General features: G+C 61.7%; 1 protein-coding gene across 1 annotated transcript in view; it reads left to right on the forward strand.

Moving 5' to 3' along the window:
- USP48 (ubiquitin specific peptidase 48) overlaps window positions 1-16,545 on the forward strand; it is a 34,383-nt gene extending 17,838 nt beyond the window's left edge. Inside the window, exons 6-22 of the mRNA XM_073656056.1 lie at window positions 3,863-4,012; window positions 4,780-4,980; window positions 5,208-5,322; window positions 5,393-5,523; window positions 5,632-5,703; window positions 5,807-5,931; window positions 6,310-6,432; window positions 8,103-8,164; window positions 9,281-9,391; window positions 11,457-11,575; window positions 14,062-14,168; window positions 14,453-14,557; window positions 15,103-15,261; window positions 15,614-15,739; window positions 15,824-15,872; window positions 15,954-15,980; window positions 16,070-16,545. Coding sequence (XP_073512157.1) covers window positions 3,863-4,012; window positions 4,780-4,980; window positions 5,208-5,322; window positions 5,393-5,523; window positions 5,632-5,703; window positions 5,807-5,931; window positions 6,310-6,432; window positions 8,103-8,164; window positions 9,281-9,391; window positions 11,457-11,575; window positions 14,062-14,168; window positions 14,453-14,557; window positions 15,103-15,261; window positions 15,614-15,739; window positions 15,824-15,872; window positions 15,954-15,980; window positions 16,070-16,092 — 1,805 coding nt within the window. The 3' untranslated portion in view covers window positions 16,093-16,545. The remainder of the gene's footprint in view (window positions 1-3,862; window positions 4,013-4,779; window positions 4,981-5,207; window positions 5,323-5,392; window positions 5,524-5,631; window positions 5,704-5,806; window positions 5,932-6,309; window positions 6,433-8,102; window positions 8,165-9,280; window positions 9,392-11,456; window positions 11,576-14,061; window positions 14,169-14,452; window positions 14,558-15,102; window positions 15,262-15,613; window positions 15,740-15,823; window positions 15,873-15,953; window positions 15,981-16,069) is intronic.
- The last annotated feature ends 4,734 nt before the right edge of the window (window positions 16,546-21,279 follow it).

Below are 21,279 nucleotides of genomic sequence, written 5' to 3' on the forward strand. Positions count from 1 at the left end.
CTCCACCTGCACGGGGCAGACATTACCCTGACTACTCTGCTCCGTCACCTCCACCTGCACGGGGCAGACATTACCCTGACTACTCTGCTCCGTCACCTCCACCTGCACGGGGCAGACATTACCCTGACTACTGTGCTTCATCACCACCACCTGCACGGGAAGGACATTACCCTGACTACTCTGATCCTCCACCTGCACGGGGAGGACATTACCCTGACTACTCTGATCTGTCACCACCACCTGCACGGGGCAGACATTAACCTGACTACTGTGCTTCGTCACCTCCACCTGCACGGGGAGGACATTACCCTGACTACTCTGCTCCGTCACCTCCACCTGCACGGGGCAGACATTACCCTGACTACTGTGCTTCGTCACCTCCACCTGCACGGGGCTGACATTACCCTCACTACTGTGCTTCGTCACCACCACCTGCACGGGAAGGACATTACCCTGACTACTCTGATCCTCCACCTGCACGGGGAGGACATTACCCTGACTACTCTGATCTGTCACCACCACCTGCACGGGGCAGACATTAACCTGACTACTGTGCTTCGTCACCTCCACCTGCACGGGGCAGACATTACCCTGACTACTCTGCTCCGTCACCTCCCACCTGCACGGGGCAGACATTACCCTGATTACTGTGCTCCGTCACCTCCATCTGCACGGGGCAGACATTACCCTGACTACTCTGCTTCGTCACCTCCACCTGCACGGGGCAGACATTACCCTGACTACTCTGCGCCGTCACCTCCACCTGCACGGGGCAGACATTACCCTGACTACTCTGCTCCGTCACCTCCACCTGCACGGGGCAGACATTACCCTGACTACTCTGCTCCGTCACCTCCACCTGCACGGGGCAGACATTACCCTGACTACTCTGCTCCGTCACCTCCACCTGCACGGGGCAGACATTACCCTGACTACTCTGCTCCGTCACCTCCACCTGCACGGGGCAGACATTACCCTGACTACTGTGCTTCATCACCACCACCTGCACGGGAAGGACATTACCCTGACTACTCTGATCCTCCACCTGCACGGGGAGGACATTACCCTGACTACTCTGATCTGTCACCACCACCTGCACGGGGCAGACATTAACCTGACTACTGTGCTTCGTCACCTCCACCTGCACGGGGAGGACATTACCCTGACTACTCTGCTCCGTCACCTCCACCTGCACGGGGCAGACATTACCCTGACTACTGTGCTTCGTCACCTCCACCTGCACGGGGCTGACATTACCCTCACTACTGTGCTTCGTCACCACCACCTGCACGGGAAGGACATTACCCTGACTACTCTGATCCTCCACCTGCACGGGGAGGACATTACCCTGACTACTCTGATCTGTCACCACCACCTGCACGGGGCAGACATTAACCTGACTACTGTGCTTCGTCACCTCCACCTGCACGGGGCAGACATTACCCTGACTACTCTGCTCCGTCACCTCCCACCTGCACGGGGCAGACATTACCCTGATTACTGTGCTCCGTCACCTCCATCTGCACGGGGCAGACATTACCCTGACTACTCTGCTTCGTCACCTCCACCTGCACGGGGCAGACATTACCCTGACTACTCTGCTCCGTCACCTCCACCTGCACGGGGCAGACATTACCCTGACTACTCTGCTCCGTCACCTCCACCTGCACGGGGCGGACATTACCCTGACTACTGTGCTTCGTCACCTCCACCTGCACGGGGCGGACATTACCCTGACTACTGTGCTTCGTCACCTCCACCTGCACGGGGCAGACATTACCCTGACTACTCTGCTCCGTCACCTCCACCTGCACGGGGCGGACATTACCCTGACTTTGCTGATCCGTTACCACCACCTCCACTGGGCGGACGTTACCCTGACTACACTGATATGTCCCCTCACCCACTGCTGACGGCCGCGGGGAGGACATTACCCTGACTCTTCTGTGCTGCTCATGGTTCGTGGAGGACATTATCCTGACTTTTCTGTGCTGCTCATGGTTTGGGGAGGACATTATCCTGACTCTTCTGTGCTGCTCAAGGTTCGGGGAGGACATTACCCTGACTCTTCTGTGCTGCTCATGGCTCGGGGAGGACATTATCCTGACTCTTCTGTGCTGCTCATGGTTCGGGGAGGACATTATCCTGACTCTTCAGTGCTGCTCATGGTTCGGGGAGGACATTACTCTGACTCTTCTGTGCTGCTCATGGTTCGAGGAGTACATTACTCTGACTCTTCTGTGCTGCTCATGGCTCGGGGAGGACATTATCCTGACTCTTCTGTGCTGCTCATGGTTCGGGGAGGACATTATCCTGACTCTTCTGTGCTGCTCATGGTTCGGGGAGGACATTATCCTGACTCTTCAGTGCTGCTCATGGTTCGGGGAGGACATTACTCTGACTCTTCTGTGCTGCTCATGGTTCGAGGAGGACATTATCCTGACTCTTCAGTGCTGCTCATGGTTCGGGGAGGACATTATCCTGACTCTTCTGTGCTGCTCATGGTTTGGGGAGGACATTACTCTGACTCTTCTGTGCTGCTCATGGTTTGGGGAGGACATTACTCTGACTCTTCTGTGCTTCTCATGGTTTGGGGAGGACATTACTCTGACTCTTCAGTGCTGCTCATGGTTCGGGGAGGACATTATCCTGACTCTTCTGTGCTGCTCATGGTTCGGGGAGGACATTACCCTGACTCTTCTGTGCTGCTCATGGTTCGGGGAGGACATTACCCTGACTCTTCTGTGCTGCTCATGGTTCGAGGAGGACATTACTCTGACTCTTCTGTGCTTCTCATGGTTCGGGGAGGACATTACTCTGACTCTTCTGTGCTTCTCATGGTTTGGGGAGGACATTACTCTGACTCTTCAGTGCTGCTCATGGTTCGGGGAGGACATTACCCTGACTCTTCTGTGCTGCTCATGGTTCGAGGAGTACATTACTCTGACTCTTCTGTGCTTCTCATGGTTCGGGGAGGACATTACTCTGACTCTTCTGTGCTTCTCATGGTTTGGGGAGGACATTACTCTGACTCTTCAGTGCTGCTCATGGTTCGGGGAGGACATTACCCTGACTCTTCTGTGCTGCTCATGGTTTGGGGAGGACATTACCCTGACTCTTCTGTGCTTCTCATGGTTCGGGGAGGACATTACTCTGACTCTTCTGTGCTTCTCATGGTTTGGGGAGGACATTACTCTGACTCTTCAGTGCTGCTCATGGTTCGGGGAGGACATTATCCTGACTCTTCTGTGCTGCTCATGGTTCGGGGAGGACATTACCCTGACTCTTCTGTGCTGCTCATGGTTCGGGGAGGACATTACCCTGACTCTTCTGTGCTGCTCATGGTTCGAGGAGGACATTACTCTGACTCTTCTGTGCTTCTCATGGTTCGGGGAGGACATTACTCTGACTCTTCTGTGCTTCTCATGGTTTGGGGAGGACATTACTCTGACTCTTCAGTGCTGCTCATGGTTCGGGGAGGACATTATCCTGACTCTTCTGTGCTGCTCATGGTTCGGGGAGGACATTACCCTGACTCTTCTGTGCTGCTCATGGTTCGGGGAGGACATTACTCTGACTCTTCAGTGCTGCTCATGGTTTGGGGAGTACATTACTCTGACTCTTCAGTGCTGCTCATGGTTTGGGGAGGACATTATCCTGACTCTTCTGTGCTGCTCATGGTTCGGGGAGGACATTACCCTGACTCTTCTGTGCTGCTCATGGTTTGGGGAGTACATTACTCTGACTCTTCAGTGCTGCTCATGGTTTGGGGAGTACATTACTCTGACACTTCTGTGCTGCTTATGGTTCGGGGTGGGCCGCAGATCGCATTAACTCTTCTCCTCTCCGTCCCGTGTTGTAGTTTTCCTCCAGAAATTGGTGGAGCTGGATAACTGCAAGTTTGAGGAGTGGTGTGTGGAAATGTCCGAGATGCGGAAAGAGAGCGTGGACAAGGGCAAAGCCAAACATGAAGAGGTGAAGGAGCTGTACCAGAGGTTACCTGCAGGAGCTGGTCTGTAAGACATTTTATTACCTCCATAGCTGTGTGACTGTACTGATGCCGGGGGTCCGGGGCTCTCATTTCTTTATATGCTGCCTGTTCATTATCAGATTTGTGGGGGCCCCTCTGTCTGCCGCCGGGTGGGCTCGGTGCCCGGGCCCCTGATGCGTCCTGCAGCTCAGGTCACATTCCCGGGGTCCTGGTACCAGCTGCTCGGGGGGGGGGGGGGGGGGGTCTCTGGTTTCGGATCCCCACCCAGCTGACAGTGATGGCGCTGTTCTTAGTCCCGTGGGATTTCCTTTATTCTCTGGACCTGAGAGGTGAAGCGTCTCACTGACTCCGGAGCTCTTCCCTTATGGAGTCAGCTCGGTGACAGTAGGGGGCGCTCCTGTGATCAGTGGGGTCTTGCTTTGTACATGCACAGTTGTGTGGACTCTGTGATCGGGCCCAGGGTCAGTGATCGGCTTCTCCTCTCATCTCTGCTCCTCGGGGTGAAGCCGTATTTACAGTGTTGCATTGTTGTTGCCTCCTTGCTGATTGTTTCCTTACCTTTTATACTGCACTTTTCTCATGTACCGTGTGTGTGCGCAGGGGATGGGGGGCAGGTTGTGCACGGAGGGTGGCGGTAACTTACAATAGACATAGCAATGGTAACGCTGCCGCCGCCGCCTCGGTCTCCTCCTTGCTGACAGTTTCTGTACATTTGATTGTCTTGCTGATGGTTTCCGTGGTGGGCGGTGTGGTTACATTTTCCGCTCTTGTCCTCTGCTTCTCCGCAGATAACACCTACGAGTTCATTCCTCTCGAATGGCTCCAGAAATGGCTGGATGAATCTACGCCGGCCAAAGCCATCGACAACTCCAAGTACCTGTGTCCTCACGGCCGGCTGCACCCCGACAAGATCTCTCTAATGAAGAGGATCTCCGAGTACGCGGCGGAGGTCTTCTATAAGAGATACGATGGCGGGCCGCGTCTGAAAGGTGAGCCCCCCGTGAGGGTTATGCATCCCGACCATAGTCTTACTCCTCCTGTAGACCCCTGTCCCTCCCGGGTCGCGGCGGGGGCCCTCTCTGTCCCTCCCGGGTCGCGGCGGGGGCCCCATAGTAGGGACTCGAGCTGTTATTGTCCCTATGACAACACTTACCTGCTGGAGGCCGCCTCTCTGGGGGGTATTCTCCTTATTGTGCGGGGGCTTCTCTCTCCTCAGCCGAGTCCCTGTGTAAGGACTGTGTGGTGGAGCGCTGCCGGGTCCTGCGGCTGAAGAACCAGCTGAACGAAGACCACAAGAGCATCGCCACCATGGTGAAGGTGTCCGTGAGCGGGTGAGTGCGGCGCCCTCCGCAGGCGGGGGCCATGTGGCGGCATTTCTCACCGTCCCCCTCTGCTCCCCAGTGAAGGCTTCTGGATAGGGAAGGCGTCACTGCGACGATGGCGGCAGCTGGCGACCGAACAGCTCGGCCATCACCAAGAGGAGGAGTACGAGCACGGAGACGGGAAGATGAACGGCAGCACCCCCAAAAGAGGTAAAATGGCCCCCCCAACGTGTGTGTAGAGGCGGGTCCCCTCCAATACCCCCTCTTTCCCGGACGTGTGTGCGGAGGCGGCCCCCCAACATCTGTCTCTCTCTACAGAAGAGCTGCTGGAGGAGAAGAGGGAAGAGGACCCCGACACCGGCTTCAATGAAGACCTAGTCTGCCAGCACGGTAAGACCCCCGACCCTCCATCCTGGGGGGCTGCTGTTATCACACAGCACTTTGCTTGCCGCCCGGTTGTGAGCGCGGGGGCCGTAATCGCTCTCCCCCTCAGGTGGTCTGTGCACGTCAGAGAGCGAGAGGAGGCTGGTGTCTGACGCCACCTGGGTGAAGCTGAAGGAGTATTTCCCCACCGCCCCGGAGTTCAGACACGACCAGGAGCCGTGCTGCCAGTGCCAGGTACCGCCCCAAGCCCTGCCCCGGCTGCTGGGGTCCTGCCGCGGGGCCGCCCCAAACCCTGCCCCGGCTGCTGGGGTCCTGCCGCGGGGCCGCCCCAAACCCTGCCCTGGCTGCTGGGGTCCTGCCGCGGGGCCGCCCCAAACCCTGCCCTGGCTGCTGGGGTCCTGCCGCGGGGCCGCCCCAAACCCTGCCCTGGCTGCTGGGGTCCTGCCGCGGGGCCGCCCCAAACCCTGCCCTGGCTGCTGGGGTCCTGCCGTGGGGCCGCCCCAAACCCTGCCCCGGCTGCTGGGGTCCTGCCGCGGTGCCACCCCAAACCCCTGCCCGGCTGCTGGGGGGGGGGTCCTGCCGCCATCCCATTATATCCAGTGATTTCTGTAGGTTCTAGAACAAGAAGGGGAAAGGAACGACGCCCTGCACAGAAAGATGGCGACCGAGCAGAAGCTGGCGCTGCCCAACCTCTTCCAGGACAAGAGCCGCCCGTGCGGAGGCAGCTGGCCGCAGGTAGGTCGTCCATTGTGTGCACCAGGGGGCGCTCTTCTCTGCCGGCACCCGACTGCTGTCTGTTGTGTGCACCGGGGGGCGCTCTCCTGTGCCGGTACCTGACTGCTGTCTGTTGTGTGCACCGGGGGGCGCTCTCCTCTGCCGGTACCTGACTGCTGTCTGTTGTGTGCACCGGGGGGCGCTCTCCTCTGCCGGTACCTGACTGCTGTCTGTTGTGTGCACCGGGGGGCGCTCTCCTCTGCCGGTACCTGACTGCTCTGTTGTGTGCACCGATGGGCGCTCTCCTCTGCCGGTACCTGACTGCTGTCTGTTGTGTGCACCGGGGGGCGCTCTCCTCTGCCGGTACCTGACTGCTGTCTGTTGTGTGCACCGGGGGGCGCTCTCCTCTGCCGGTACCTGACTGCTGTCTGTTGTGTGCACCGGGGGGCGCTCTCCTCTGCCGGTACCTGACTGCTGTCTGTTGTGTGCACCGGGGGGCGCTCTCCTCTGCCGGTACCTGACTGCTGTCTGTTGTGTGCACCGGGGGGCGCTCTCCTCTGCCGGTACCTGACTGCTGTCTGTTGTGTGCACCGATGGGCGCTCTCCTCTGCCGGTACCTGACTGCTGTCTGTTGTGTGCACCGGGGGGCGCTCTCCTCTGCCGGTACCTGACTGCTGTCTGTTGTGTGCACCGGGGGGCGCTCTCCTCTGCCGGTACCTGACTGCTGTCTGTTGTGTGCATCGGGGGGCGCTCTCCTCTGCCGGTACCTGACTGCTGTCTGTTGTGTGCACCGGGGGGCGCTCTCCTCTGCCGGTACCTGACTGCTGTCTGTTGTGCGCACCGGGGGGCGCTCTCCTCTGCCGGTACCTGACTGCTGTCTGTTGTGCGCACCGGGGGGCGCTCTCCTCTGCCGGTACCTGACTGCTGTCTGTTGTGCGCACCGGGGGGCGCTCTCCTCTGCCGGTACCTGACTGCTGTCTGTTGTGCGCACCGGGGGGCGCTCTCCTCTGCCGGTACCTGACTGCTGTCTGTTGTGCGCACCGGGGGGCGCTCTCCTCTGCCGGTACCTGACTGCTGTCTGTTGTGCGCACCGGGGGGCGCTCTCCTCTGCCGGTACCTGACTGCTGTCTGTTGTGTGCACCGGGGGGCGCTCTCCTCTGCCGGTACCTGACTGCTGTCTGTTGTGTGCACCGGGGGGCGCTCTCCTCTGCCGGTACCTGACTGCTGTCTGTTGTGTGCACCGATGGGCGCTCTCCTCTGCCGGTACCTGACTGCTGTCTGTTGTGTGCACCGGGGGGCGCTCTCCTCTGCCGGTACCTGACTGCTGTCTGTTGTGTGCACCGGGGGGCGCTCTCCTCTGCCGGTACCTGACTGCTGTCTGTTGTGTGCACCGGGGGGCGCTCTCCTCTGCCGGTACCTGACTGCTGTCTGTTGTGTGCACCGGGGGGCGCTCTCCTCTGCCGGTACCTGACTGCTGTCTGTTGTGTGCACCGGGGGGCGCTCTCCTCTGCCGGTACCTGACTGCTGTCTGTTGTGTGCACCGGGGGGCGCTCTCCTCTGCCGGTACCTGACTGCTGTCTGTTGTGTGCACCGGGGGGCGCTCTCCTCTGCCGGTACCTGACTGCTGTCTGTTGTGTGCACCGGGGGGCGCTCTCCTCTGCCGGTACCTGACTGCTGTCTGTTGTGCGCAGGAGACGTCGGAGCTGTACATAGTCTCCCAGTTCTTCGTGGAGGAATGGAGAAAGTTTATAAGGTGAGCAAACCGGCGGCCCCCGTATGGTGAACAGAGAGCAAACCGGCGGCCCCACCTGCCGCCGTCTCCCTTCCCTCTTCCGGGGACTGAGCGGCCCCCAAGGGTGACCCTGCCTCCAGCCCCCTCCCCCTCCTGGGACTGAGTGGCCCCCAAGGGTGACCCTGCCTCCAGCCTCCCCCCTCCCCCCTCCAGGGACTGAGCTTCCCCCAAGGGTGACCCTGCCTCCAGCCTCCCCTCTCCCCCCTCCAGGGACTGAGCGGACCCCAAGGGTGAAGGGTGACCCTGCCTCCAGCCCCCTCCAGGGACTGAGCTTCCCCCAAGGGTGACCCTGCCTCCAGCCTCCCCTCTCCCCCCTCCAGGGACTGAGCGGACCCCAAGGGTGAAGGGTGACCCTGCCTCCAGCCCCCTCCCCCTCCAGGGACTGAGCTTCCCCCAAGGGTGACCCTGCCTCCAGCCTCCCCTCTCCCCCCTCCAGGGACTGAGCGGACCCCAAGGGTGACCCTGCCTCCAGCCTCTCCCCCCTCCAGGGACTGAGTGGCCCCCAAGGGTGAAGGGTGACCCTGCCTCCAGCCTCCCCCCTCCCCCCTCCAGGGACTGAGCTTCCCCCAAGGGTGACCCTGCCTCCAGCCTCTCCCCCTCCAGGGACTGAGCGGCCCCCAAGGTTGACCCTGCCTCCAGCCTCCCCCCTCCAGGGACTGAGCTTCCCCCAAGGGTGACCCTGCCTCCAGCCCCCTCCCCCCTCCAGGGACTGAGCGGCCCCCAAGGTTGACCCTGCCTCCAGCCTCTCCCCCCTCCAGGGACTGAGCGGCCCCCAAGGGTGACCCTGCCTCCAGCCCCCTCCCCCTCTCCAGGGACTGAGCGGCCCCCAAGGGTGACCCTGCCTCCAGCCTCCCCCCCCCCCCCCCCCCCCCCCCTCCAGGGACTGAGCGGCCCCCAAGGGTGACCCTGCCTCCAGCCCTCCCCCCCCCCCCCCCCCTCCAGGGACTGAGCGGCCCCCAAGGGTGACCCTGCCTCCAGCCTCCCCCCCCCCCCCCCCCCTCCAGGGACTGAGCGGCCCCCAAGGGTGACCCTGCCTCCAGCCCCCTTCTCACTGTAAACCGTACTTGTTTCCTTCAGGAGGCCGACCAAGTGCGGCCCGGTGCAGTCTCTGGGCAACAGCCTCCTCCTCTGCCCACACGGGGGTCTCATGTTCTCCTTCTCCACAATGACCAAGGAAGACTCCAAGCTGTGAGTATTCATCATGTGCTGGGAAGGGTGGGCCGCTGCTGAGCCGCACGTGGACCCCCCCCATACTCTGCTCCAGAGCTGAAAGCACAATTCTGCTGGTATTGGCAAGCTGGTGGATACCCCGATACTGTAACAGAGGGGCAATTAGTATTTACTTCAAATGACTGTCCTGACCTGGTGCAAAGACTGTGGGGGGCGCTGTGCGATCACTGAGCGAGTGGAAGACCAGCTGCAGAATAGGGAGTGCAGCTCTGGAGAATAACACAGGATGGATAGTGGCTTGCTAAAGTATTCACCCCCCCCCTAAAGTCAGTACTTTGTAGAGCCTCCTTTTGCAGCAATTACAGCTGCAGTCGCTTTGGATAAGTCTCTATGATCTTTCCACATCTGTCTCTGGGATTTTTGCACATTCCTCAAGGAACAACTACTCCGGCTCCTTCAGGTCAGATGTTTCCTCTGGTGAACAGCGATCTTCACGTCTGACCACAGATTCTCCATTGGATTAAGGTCTGGGCTGTGACTCGGCCACTCCAGGACATTTCCACGTTTCCCGTTACTCCACTCGAGTGTTGCTTTAGCAGTCTGCTTTGGGTCATTGTCTTGTTGGAAGGTGAACCTCCGTCCCAGTCTCCAATCACTGACAAACAGGTTTTGCTGAAGAATATCCCTGTATTTTGCATCATCCATCTTCCCCTCTACTCGGACTATTTTCCCTGTCCCTGCTGCTGAAAAACATCCCCACAGCATGATGCTACCACCACCATGTTTCACTGTGGGGATGGTGTTCTTGGGATGATGAGCTGTGTTGGTTTGGCGCCAGACATAGTGTTTACCTTGGTGGCCAAAAAGTTCAATTTTGGTCTCGTCTGACCACAGCACCTTCCTCCATACATTTGGGGAGTCTTCTACATGTTTTTGGCAAACTCAATTTTTGTGTGTAAGTAAAGGCTTTTTTCTGCCCACTCTTCCATAAAGGCCACCTCTATGGAGCGTACGGCTTATTGTGGTCGTATGGACAGATACTCCAGTCTCTGCTTATGAACTCTGCAGCTCCTTCAGGGTTACCTTTGGTCTCTGTGCTGTCTCTCTGATTAATGTCCTCCTTGCCCGTGGTGAGGATTTTGGTGGCGCCCTCTCTTGGCTGGTTTGGTGTGGTACCATGTTCTTTCCTTTTGATGGTGCTCCAGGGATCATCAAAGATTGGGAAATAATTTTTATAACCCCACTCTGACTTGTTTGGAGATCTCCCCGGTCTCCGGGGTGGTGTTTTGGAGGTCTCCCCGGTCTCCGGGGTGGTGTTTTGGAGGTCTCCCCGGTCTCCGGGGTGGCGTTTGGAAGGTCTCCTCGGTCTCCCTGGTGGCGTTTGGAAGGTCTCCTCGGTCTCCCTGGTGGCGTTTGGAAGGTCTCCTCGGTCTCCCTGGTGGCGTTTGGAAGGTCTCCTCGGTCTCCCTGGTGGCGTTTGGAAGGTCTCCTCGGTCTCCCTGGTGGCGTTTGGAAGGTCTCCTCGGTCTCCCTGGTGGCGTTTGGAAGGTCTCCTCGGTCTCCCTGGTGGCGTTTGGAAGGTCTCCCCGGTCTCCGGGGTGGCGTTTGGAAGGTCTCCTCGGTCTCCGGGGTGGCGTTTGGAAGGTCTCCTCGGTCTTCGCGGCGGCGTCTGGGGGTCTCTTCGCGGCGCCTCTTGTTAATGGTGTTGCAGCCTCTGTGGCTTTCAGAGAAGGTAAAGTGTATACTGACAGGTGACATTAGATTGCACACAGGTGACGTCCTGTCACTAATCAGGGACCTATGAAGGGAGTTGCTGGCACCAGAAATATTCAGGGGCTTCATAGTAAAAGGGGTGAATACTTTTGCACACGCTGATTTATAGTGATTTGATCCCATAAATATAATTTCTTCCTATATTTTCCTCCCTTCACCTTATATTCAGTGCTGATCGCACCAACCGATCACCGGTTATAATGTAACAAAATAGGTAAAAAGCCGAGGGGGTGAATACTTCCGCAAGCCCCTGTGTGTGCTCGGGGGTGGTCTTGCTGTGGTTCTGGGGGTAACGGGTGCCTTCTCACAGCTTCGCGCTCCTCTGGCCGGCTGAATGGGAAGTTATTCAGAAACTCTTCATTGTGGATCACACGATCAGGATCTCCAGGACGGCGGACGATGCGGCTTCACTCTATGTCTCTGATCCCGGTAGGTTCTTACGTTTTTCTTCTGCCGGGTGATACTGGGCGGGCAGTGAGGGGATCCCCGGCGTCTCCTGCGGTGCGGGCTGTGGAGGGGATCCCCGGCGTCTCCTGCGGTGCGGGCTGTGGAGGGGAACCCCGGCGTCTCCTGCGGTGCGGGCAGTGGGCGGTCCCCCAGCGTCTCCTGCGGTGCGGGCTGTGGAGGGGATCCCCGGCGTCTCCTGCGGGCAGTGGGGGGGGGATCCTGCGGTGCGGGCAGTGGGGGGGATCCCCGGCGTCTCCTGCGGGCAGTGGGGGGAACCCCGGCGTCTCTTGCGGTGCGGGCAGTGGGGGGAACCCCGGCGTCTCCTGCGGTGCGGGCAGTGGGGGGATCCCCGGCGTCTCCTGCGGTGCGGGCAGTGGGGGGGATCCCCGGCGTCTCCTGCAGTGCGGGCAGTGGTGGGGGCTCCCCGGCGTCTCGTGCGGGCAGTGAGGGGACACCCGGCGTCTCCTGCGGTGCGGGCAGTGAGGGGGGGATCCCCGGCGTCTCCTGCGGTCAGTGGGGGGAACCCCGGCATCTCCTGCGGTGCGGGCAGTGGGGGGAACCCCGGCGTCTCCTGCGGTGCGGTCAGTGGGGGTAACCCCGGCGTCTCCTGCGGTGCGGGCAGTGGGGGGAACCCCGGCGTATCCTGCCGTGGGGGCAGTGGGGGGGACGCCCGGGGTATCCTGCGGTGCGGGCAGTGGGGGGGGATCCCCGGCGTCTCCTGCGGGCAGTGGGGCGAACCCGACGTCTCCTGCGGTGCGGGCAGTGGGGGGAACTCCGGCGTCTCCTGCGGTGCGGGCAGTGGGGGGAACCCCGGCGTATCCTGCCGTGGGGGGGACGCCCGGCGTCTCCTGCGGTGCGGGCAGTGGGGGGAACCCCGGCGTCTCCTGCGGTGCGGGCAGTGGGGGGAACCCCGGCGTCTCCTGCGGTGCGGTCAGTGGGGGGAACCCCGGCGTCTCCTGCGGTGCGGGCAGTGGGGGGAACCCCGGCGTATCCTGCCGTGGGGGGGACGCTCGGGGTATCCTGCGGTGCGGGCAGTGGGGGGGGGATCCCCGGCGTCTCCTGCGGTGCGGGCAGTGGGGGGAACTCCGGCGTCTCCTGCGGTGCGGGCAGTGGGGGGAACCCCGGCGTATCCTGCCGTGGGGGGGACGCCCGGCGTATCCTGCGGTGCGGGCAGTGGGGGGGACCCCCGGCGTATCCAGCGGTGCGGGCAGTGGGGGGGGATCCCCGGCGTCTCCTGCGGTCAGTGGGGGGAACCCCGGCGTCTCCTGCGGTGCGGGCAGTGGGGGGAACTCTGGCGTCTCCTGCGGTGCGGGCAGTGGGGGGGGACCCCCGGCGTATCCTGCGGTGCGGGCAGTGGGGGGACACCCGGCGTCTCCTGCGGTCAGTGTGGGGGGGATCCCCGGCGTCTCCTGCGGTGCTGGCAGTGGGGGGGGGGATCCCCGGCGTCTCCTGCGGTCAGTGGGGGGAACCCCGGCGTCTCCTGCGGTGCGGGCAGTGGGGGGGGGATCCCCGGCGTCTCCTGCGGTCAGTGGGGGGAACCCCGGCGTCTCCTGCGGTGCGGGCAGTGGGGGGGACCCTCGGCGTATCCTGCGGTGCGGGCAGTGGGGGGGACCCTCGGCGTATCCTGCGGTGCCGGGCAGTGGGGGGGACCCTCGGCGTATCCTGCGGTGCTGGGCAGTGGGGGGTACCCCCGGCGTATCCTGCGGTGCGGGCAGTGGGGGAGACGCCCGGCATCTCCTGCGGTGCGGGCAGTGGGGGGGGATCCCCGGCGTCTCCTGCGGTGCGGGCAGTGGGGGGGGGGATCCCCGGCGTCTCCTGCGGTGCGGGCAGTGGGGGGGGGATCCCCGGCGTCTCCTGCAGTGCGGGCAGTGGGGGGGGGATCCCCGGCGTCTCCTGCAGTGCGGGCAGTGGGGGGGGGGATCCCAGGCGTCTCCTGCGGTGCGGGCAGTGGGGGAGACGCCCGGCGTCTCCTGCGGTGCGGGCAGTGGGGGGGGGATCCCCGGCGTCTCCTGCGGTGCGGGCAGTGGGGGGGGGGATCCCCGGCGTCTCCTGCGGTGCGGGCAGTGGGGGGGGGATCCCTGGCGTCTCCTGCGGTGCGGGCAGTGGGGGGGGGATCCCTGGCGTCTCCTGCGGTGCGGGCAGTGGGGGGGGGATCCCCGGCGTCTCCTGCAGTGGGGGGGGGGGAATTCCGCGTCTCCTGCGGTGCGGGCAGTGGGGAGAACTCCGGCGTCTCCTGCGGTGCGGGCAGTGGGGGGGAACTCCGGCGTCTCCTGCGGTGCTGGGCAGTGGGGGAGACGCCCGGCGTCTCCTGCGGTGCGGGCAGTGGGTGGTCCTCCAGCGTCTCCTGCGGTGCGGGCAGTGGGGGGAACCCCCGGCGTCTCCTGCGGTGTGTGTGTGTGTGGGGGGGTGCCTACTCTCTGCGGGGGTCTCCGTTCCTGACTGTCATGTCCTCTGATCCCCTCTGTCAGAGCTGTGTCCTGAGTGCCGGGAGGGTCTGCTGTGTCAGCAGGAGCGGGACCTGAGGGAATACGCACAGGCCACCATCTACGTCCACAAAGTGGTGGAGAACAAGAAGGTAAGCGGGCGACATCGGCCTGTGACGTGGCCCCCCCGCCCCCCCTGTGACGTGGCCCCCCCCCGCCCCCCCTGTGACGTGGCCCCCCTCCCTGTGGCCCCCACTCCCCGTGGCCCCTCCCTGTGGCCCCCACTCCCCGTGGCCCCCACTCCCCGTAGCCCCTCCCCGTGGCCCCCACTCCCCGTGGCCCCTCCCTGTGGCCCCCACTCCCCGTGGCCCCTCCCTGTGGCCCCCACTCCCCGTAGCCCCTCCCCCCGTGACGTGGCGTCTCCCCCTTTTTGCAGGTCATGAAGGAAGCAGCCCCCGAGCTGAACGTCAGCAGTTCAGACCCAGAAGAAGAGAAAGACGAACCCCGACCCGAAGGAGAGAACGACCCCGACTTCAATCAGGTGGGCTGCTCCAGGCCGGGATGTGTGTGGCCGGGGGGCCCTGCATTGTTACTCTGCTGCCGGCAGTGTAGGGGTCCTCCGATCTGTGGTTGGGGATTTTCCCTGTTGTTGTGTCATGGGCCATGATGGTGTGGTCCGATGTCATGGCCCCGGGGTGTGATGCGTGCAGGGTTTCGGGGTATTCATATCCCAATATGCAGTAGGTGTAATAATAATAGTAGCAAGTACCTCAAATTAGCAATTTACTATAATAAATCTTCAGATTCGCTGTGTCGCATACTCCATGGACAGGGCATTGTAGTAGCTTAGGTATCCATGGTTACGACCACTAAGCGCTAACTGTCACTATATGAGTGGTCATAACCATGGATACCTAAGCTACTGCAATGCCCTGCACATGGGGTATGCGACATAATGAATGCCTCCAATTTAGAAATGTATAGTTCTACTGATTAGCTAATATTATTATTAAGGCACCTACTACATTATTGGGATAGTATTTTGGAGAATGGGAGTACTCCGTTAACCTTTCCCCCGTTCTCCAGGCCAATGGAGCCGTCAAGAGGCAGAAGGTGTCCGTCCAAGGACAGGTGTCGTATCTGAAGCAGCCGGGGATCCGGAGGAGTACGCGGCACCGGAAGGTGCGGGGCGAGAAGGCGCTGCTGGTGTCTGCTAACCAGACGCTGAAGGACCTGAAGATCCAGGTGAGGGGTGGGTGCCGCCTCCGGGCTCTTGGGGGGCGGTGCCGCCTCCGGGCTCTTGGGGGGCGGTGCCGCCTCCGGGCTCTTGGGGGGCGCGGTGCCGCCGCCGGGCTCTTGGGGGGTGGGTGCCGCCTCTGGGCTCTTGGGGGGCGGTGCCGCCTCTGGGCTCTTGGGGGGCGGTGCCGCCTCTGGGCTCTTGGGGGGCGCGGTGCCGCCGCCGGGCTCTTGGGGGGTGGGTGCCGCCGCCGGGCTCTTGGGGGGCGGGTGCCGCCGCCGGGCTCTTGGGGGGCGGGTGCCGCCGCCGGGCTCTTGGGGGGCGCGGTGCCGCCTCCGCTGACCCTGCCTCTGCTTGCAGATCATGCACGCTTTCTCCGTCGCCCCCTTCGATCAGAACCTGTCTCTGGATGGGAAGGTGTTGAGCGAGGACGGCGCCACCCTGGGGTCGCTGGGGATCGTCCCGGAGAGCGTCGTTTTACTCAAGGTGATTAACCCCTTCCTGTCTGCGCCGGTCACCATCTGCTTGTGCGGAGCGGGGTGTAACCGCGGCTCTGTTTTACCACCACAGGCGGATGAGCCCATCGCAGACTACGCGGCCATGGACGACGTGATGCAAGGTGAGGGCGGCATGCATGTATGATGGGAGTAGTAGTCGCCGTGTCCTGACCTCATGTGATTCCTGCTCTTCTCTCTTGCAGTTTGTTTACCAGAGGAAGGATTTAAAGGTGAGGGGTCCGGGGTCCCGCGGATCACAATGATGGGGGTTGTCGTCTGCGGGGCGGCGGGTCGTCACTGACTCTCCCTCTCTTTGCAGGTACGGGGCTGCTGGGACATTAGCTCCGGTGATGGCGTCTTCCAGGGGGCGCGGAGCCTCCTCCTCCGAGCGTTGCCTTACACAGCAGATTGCACTGACGCCGGCGGCGGCGGCACAGAACGGACTCTACTTTTGTATGTACATAGAGATGGCGCCGTATATCTAGTATATGACTTGTTTACACTGGGGCCTCCATGCTGATGGGCTCCACAGACCGGAGGGCTCCATGCTGATGGGCTCCACAGACCGGAGGGCTCCATGCTGATGGGCTCCACAGACCGGAGGGCTCCATGCTGATGGGCTCCACAGACCGGAGGGCTCCATGCTGATGGGCTCCACAGACCGGAGGGCTCCATGCTGATGGGCTCCACAGACCGGAGGGCTCCATGCTGATGGGCTCCACAGACCGGAGGGCTCCGTCACCCTGAGTCTCCTCTCTGGCTTCTTGTCACATTAAAAGCCGACTGATCTGATAATGCTCAGCCTCCGTGTCCTGATGTGGTGGGGAGACCGCGTCCACAGCAGCACAGAGTGTTTCAGGAGAGCAGTTACAATAGTTGAAGGGGGGCGTGTGCTGAACATGGGGAAGGGCATAGACCAATACACAATGGAAGGAGCAGGATCCTCAGCAGCACAGAGTGTTTCAGGAGAGGTGTGGCGGTCCTTTGCACCTGGAGCGTCCAGCTCAGGGCGAGATATGTCTGCAGGTGGAACCAAACCCCAAATCTGCTGATCGTAACGTGAAAGCCGTGCGCGTCCTGGAGATCTGCAGCCCCTGACGATGGGACGTCCCACCCAAAGAGCAGAGCGAGCGTCCTGGAGCTCTGCAGCCCCTGATGATGGGACGTCCCACCCAAAGAGCAGAGCGAGCGTCCTGGAGATCTGCAGCCCCTGTCGATGGGACGTCCCACCCAAAGAGCAGAGCGAGCGTCCTGGAGATCTGCAGCCCCTGACGATGGGACGTCCCACCCAAAGAGCAGAGCGAGCGTCCTGGAGATCTGCAGCCCCTGACGATGGGACGTCCCACCCAAAGAGCAGAGCGAGCGTCCTGGAGATCTGCAGCCCCTGACGATGGGACGTCCCACCCAAAGAGCAGAGCGAGCGTCCTGGAGATCTGCAGCCCCTGACGATGGGACGTCCCACCCAAAGAGCAGAGCGAGCGTCCTGGAGATCTGCAGCCCCTGACGATGGGACGTCCCACCCAAAGAGCAGAGCGAGCGTCCTGGAGATCTGCAGCCCCTGACGATGGGACGTCCCACCCAAAGAGCAGAGCGAGCGTCCTGGAGATCTGCAGCCCCTGACGATGGGACGTCCCACCCAAAGAGCAGAGCGAGCGTCCTGGAGATCTGCAGCCCCTGACGATGGGACGTCCCACCCAAAGAGCAGAGCGAGCGTCCTGGAGATCTGCAGCCCCTGACGATGGGACGTCCCACCCAAAGAGCAGAGCGAGCGTCCTGGAGATCTGCAGCCCCTGACGATGGGACGTCCCACCCAAAGAGCAGAGCGAGTGTCCTGGAGATCTGCAGCCCCTGACGATGGGACGTCCCACCCAAAGAGCAGAGCGAGCGTCCTGGAGATCTGCAGCCCCTGACGATGGGACGTCCCACCCTCCCCCGAAGAGCAGAGCGAGCGTCCTGGAGATCTGCAGCCCCTGACGATGGGACGTCCCACCCAAAGAGCAGAGCGAGCGTCCTGGAGATCTGCAGCCCCTGACGATGGGACGTCCCACCCAAAGAGCAGAGCGAGCGTCCTGGAGATCTGCAGCCCCTGATGATGGGACGTCTCACCCTCCCCCGAAGAGCAGAGCGAGCGTCCTGGAGATCTGCAGCCCCTGACGATGGGACGTCCCACCCAAAGAGCAGAGCGAGCGTCCTGGAGATCTGCAGCCCCTGACGATGGGACGTCCCACCCAAAGAGCAGAGCGAGCGTCCTGGAGATCTGCAGCCCCTGACGATGGGACGTCCCACCCAAAGAGCAGAGCGAGCGTCCTGGAGATCTGCAGCCCCTGACGATGGGACGTCCCACCCAAAGAGCAGAGCGAGCGTCCTGGAGATCTGCAGCCCCTGACGATGGGACGTCCCACCCAAAGAGCAGAGCGAGCGTCCTGGAGCTCTGCAGCCCCTGACGATGGGACGTCCCACCCAAAGAGCAGAGCGAGCGTCCTGGAGATCTGCAGCCCCTGACGATGGGACGTCCCACCCAAAGAGCAGAGCGAGCGTCCTGGAGCTCTGCAGCCCCTGACGATGGGACGTCCCACCCAAAGAGCAGAGCGAGCGTCCTGGAGATCTGCAGCCCCTGACGATGGGACGTCCCACCCAAAGAGCAGAGCGAGCGTCCTGGAGATCTGCAGCCCCTGACGATGGGACGTCCCACCCAAAGAGCAGAGCGAGCGTCCTGGAGATCTGCAGCCCCTGACGATGGGACGTCCCACCCAAAGAGCAGAGCGAGCGTCCTGGAGATCTGCAGCCCCTGACGATGGGACGTCCCACCCAAAGAGCAGAGCGAGCGTCCTGGAGATCTGCAGCCCCTGACGATGGGACGTCCCACCCAAAGAGCAGAGCGAGCGTCCTGGAGATCTGCAGCCCCTGATGATGGGACGTCCCACCCTCCCCCGAAGAGCAGAGCGAGCGTCCTGGAGATCTGCAGCCCCTGATGATGGGACGTCTCACCCTCCCCCGAAGAGCAGAGCGAGCGTCCTGGAGATCTGCAGCCCCTGACGATGGGACGTCCCACCCAAAGAGCAGAGCGAGCGTCCTGGAGATCTGCAGCCCCTGACGATGGGACGTCCCACCCAAAGAGCAGAGCGAGCGTCCTGGAGATCTGCAGCCCCTGACGATGGGACGTCCCACCCAAAGAGCAGAGCGAGCGTCCTGGAGATCTGCAGCCCCTGACGATGGGACGTCCCACCCAAAGAGCAGAGCGAGCGTCCTGGAGATCTGCAGCCCCTGACGATGGGACGTCCCACCCAAAGAGCAGAGCGAGCGTCCTGGAGCTCTGCAGCCCCTGACGATGGGACGTCCCACCCAAAGAGCAGAGCGAGCGTCCTGGAGATCTGCAGCCCCTGACGATGGGACGTCCCACCCAAAGAGCAGAGCGAGCGTCCTGGAGCTCTGCAGCCCCTGACGATGGGACGTCCCACCCAAAGAGCAGAGCGAGCGTCCTGGAGATCTGCAGCCCCTGACGATGGGACGTCCCACCCAAAGAGCAGAGCGAGCGTCCTGGAGATCTGCAGCCCCTGACGATGGGACGTCCCACCCAAAGAGCAGAGCGAGCGTCCTGGAGATCTGCAGCCCCTGACGATGGGACGTCCCACCCAAAGAGCAGAGCGAGCGTCCTGGAGATCTGCAGCCCCTGACGATGGGACGTCCCACCCAAAGAGCAGAGCGAGCGTCCTGGAGATCTGCAGCCCCTGATGATGGGACGTCCCACCCTCCCCCGAAGAGCAGAGCGAGCGTCCTGGAGATCTGCAGCCCCTGATGATGGGACGTCTCACCCTCCCCCGAAGAGCAGAGCGAGCGTCCTGGAGATCTGCAGCCCCTGACGATGGGACGTCCCACCCAAAGAGCAGAGCGAGCGTCCTGGAGATCTGCAGCCCCTGACGATGGGACGTCCCACCCAAAGAGCAGAGCGAGCGTCCTGGAGATCTGCAGCCCCTGATGATGGGACGTCCCACCCTCCCCCGAAGAGCAGAGCGAGCGTCCTGGAGATCTGCAGCCCCTGATGATGGGACGTCCCACCCTCCCCCGAAGAGCAGAGCGAGCGTCCTGGAGATCTGCAGCCCCTGACGATGGGACGTCCCACCCAAAGAGCAGAGCGAGCGAGCATCCTGGAGATCTGCAGCCCCTGATGATGGGACGTCCCACCCTCCCCCGAAGAGCAGAGCGAGCGTCCTGGAGATCTGCAGCCCCTGATGATGGGACGTCCCACCCTCCCCCGAAGAGCAGAGCGAGCGTCCTGGAGAACTGCAGCCCCTGATGATGGGACGTCCCACCCTCCCCCGAAGAGCAGAGCGAGCGTCCTGGAGATCTGCAGCCCCTGACGATGGGACGTCCCACCCTCCCCCGAAGAGCAGAGCGAGCGTCCTGGAGAACTGCAGCCCCTGACGATGGGACGTCCCACCCTCCCCCGAAGAGCAGAGTGAGCGTCCTGGTGAGTGCAGTGTACGGTCTAACATAAGTGACCGCTGAAATAATCCAGGTGTGTCTTCTGTGCTGCTATAACCTGGGCGTCTCCTGTGTATAATCACACACAGCGGTGAAGCAAGTATTGAACACGTCACCAATGTTCTCAGTAAATCTATTGGTAAAGATGCTATTGACATGAAATTCTCCCCAGATGTCGGTAACAACCCGTCCAATCCACACAGGAAAGAAATCACCATAGATATCTCTCATTATTACACAGTTTATGGACGACACCGGGAGAAGTACTGAAATCTTAGTAATTAGAAAGCAATCCTGCCACTTGGTGACAAACTCAGCTGGTTCACCTGATGGCCGATAAAAGGGCGTCTCATTACCAAAGTGACACACAAGAATCATCTCATGATGGGTAAAACCAGTGAGCTGTCTCAAGACTTTCGCAACCTTATTGTTGCAAAACATCCTGATGACATTGGTTACAGAAGAATTTCTAATCTACTGAAAGTTCCAGTGAGCTCTGCTGGGGCGATAATCCGGAAGTGGAAGGAACATAATTTCACCATAAACCGGCCACGACCAGGAGCTCCCTTCAAGATTTCACCATAAACCGGCCACGACCAGCTGCTCTCTGCAACCTCCATGGCCCGTATGCACCCTCGCCACGCAACCTCCATGGCCCGTATGCACCCTCGCCACGCAACCTCCATGGCCCGTATGCACCCTCGCCACGCAACCTCCATGGCCCGTATGCACCCTCGCCACGCAACCTCCATGGCCCGTATGCACCCTCGCCACGCTACCTCCATGGCCCGTATGCACCCTCGCCACGCTACCTCCATGGCCCGTATGCACCCTCGCCACGCTACCTCCATGGCCCGTATGCACCCTTGCCACGCTACCTCCATGGCCCGTATGCACCCTTGCCACGCTACCTCCATGGCCCGTATGCACCCTTGCCACGCAAGACTCCATGGCCCGTATGCACCCTTGCCACGCAAGACTCCATTGCTGAACATAAAACATGGTCAAGCACGTTTGCTCAACCACATTCAGACAAGCCTATGAAAT

Source organism: Phyllobates terribilis, unplaced genomic scaffold (genome assembly GCF_046119375.1).
Source record: "Phyllobates terribilis strain yellow unplaced genomic scaffold, ASM4611937v1 Scaffold_12__6_contigs__length_324123572, whole genome shotgun sequence".
In the NCBI taxonomy this organism is placed as follows: Eukaryota; Metazoa; Chordata; class Amphibia; order Anura; family Dendrobatidae; genus Phyllobates; species Phyllobates terribilis.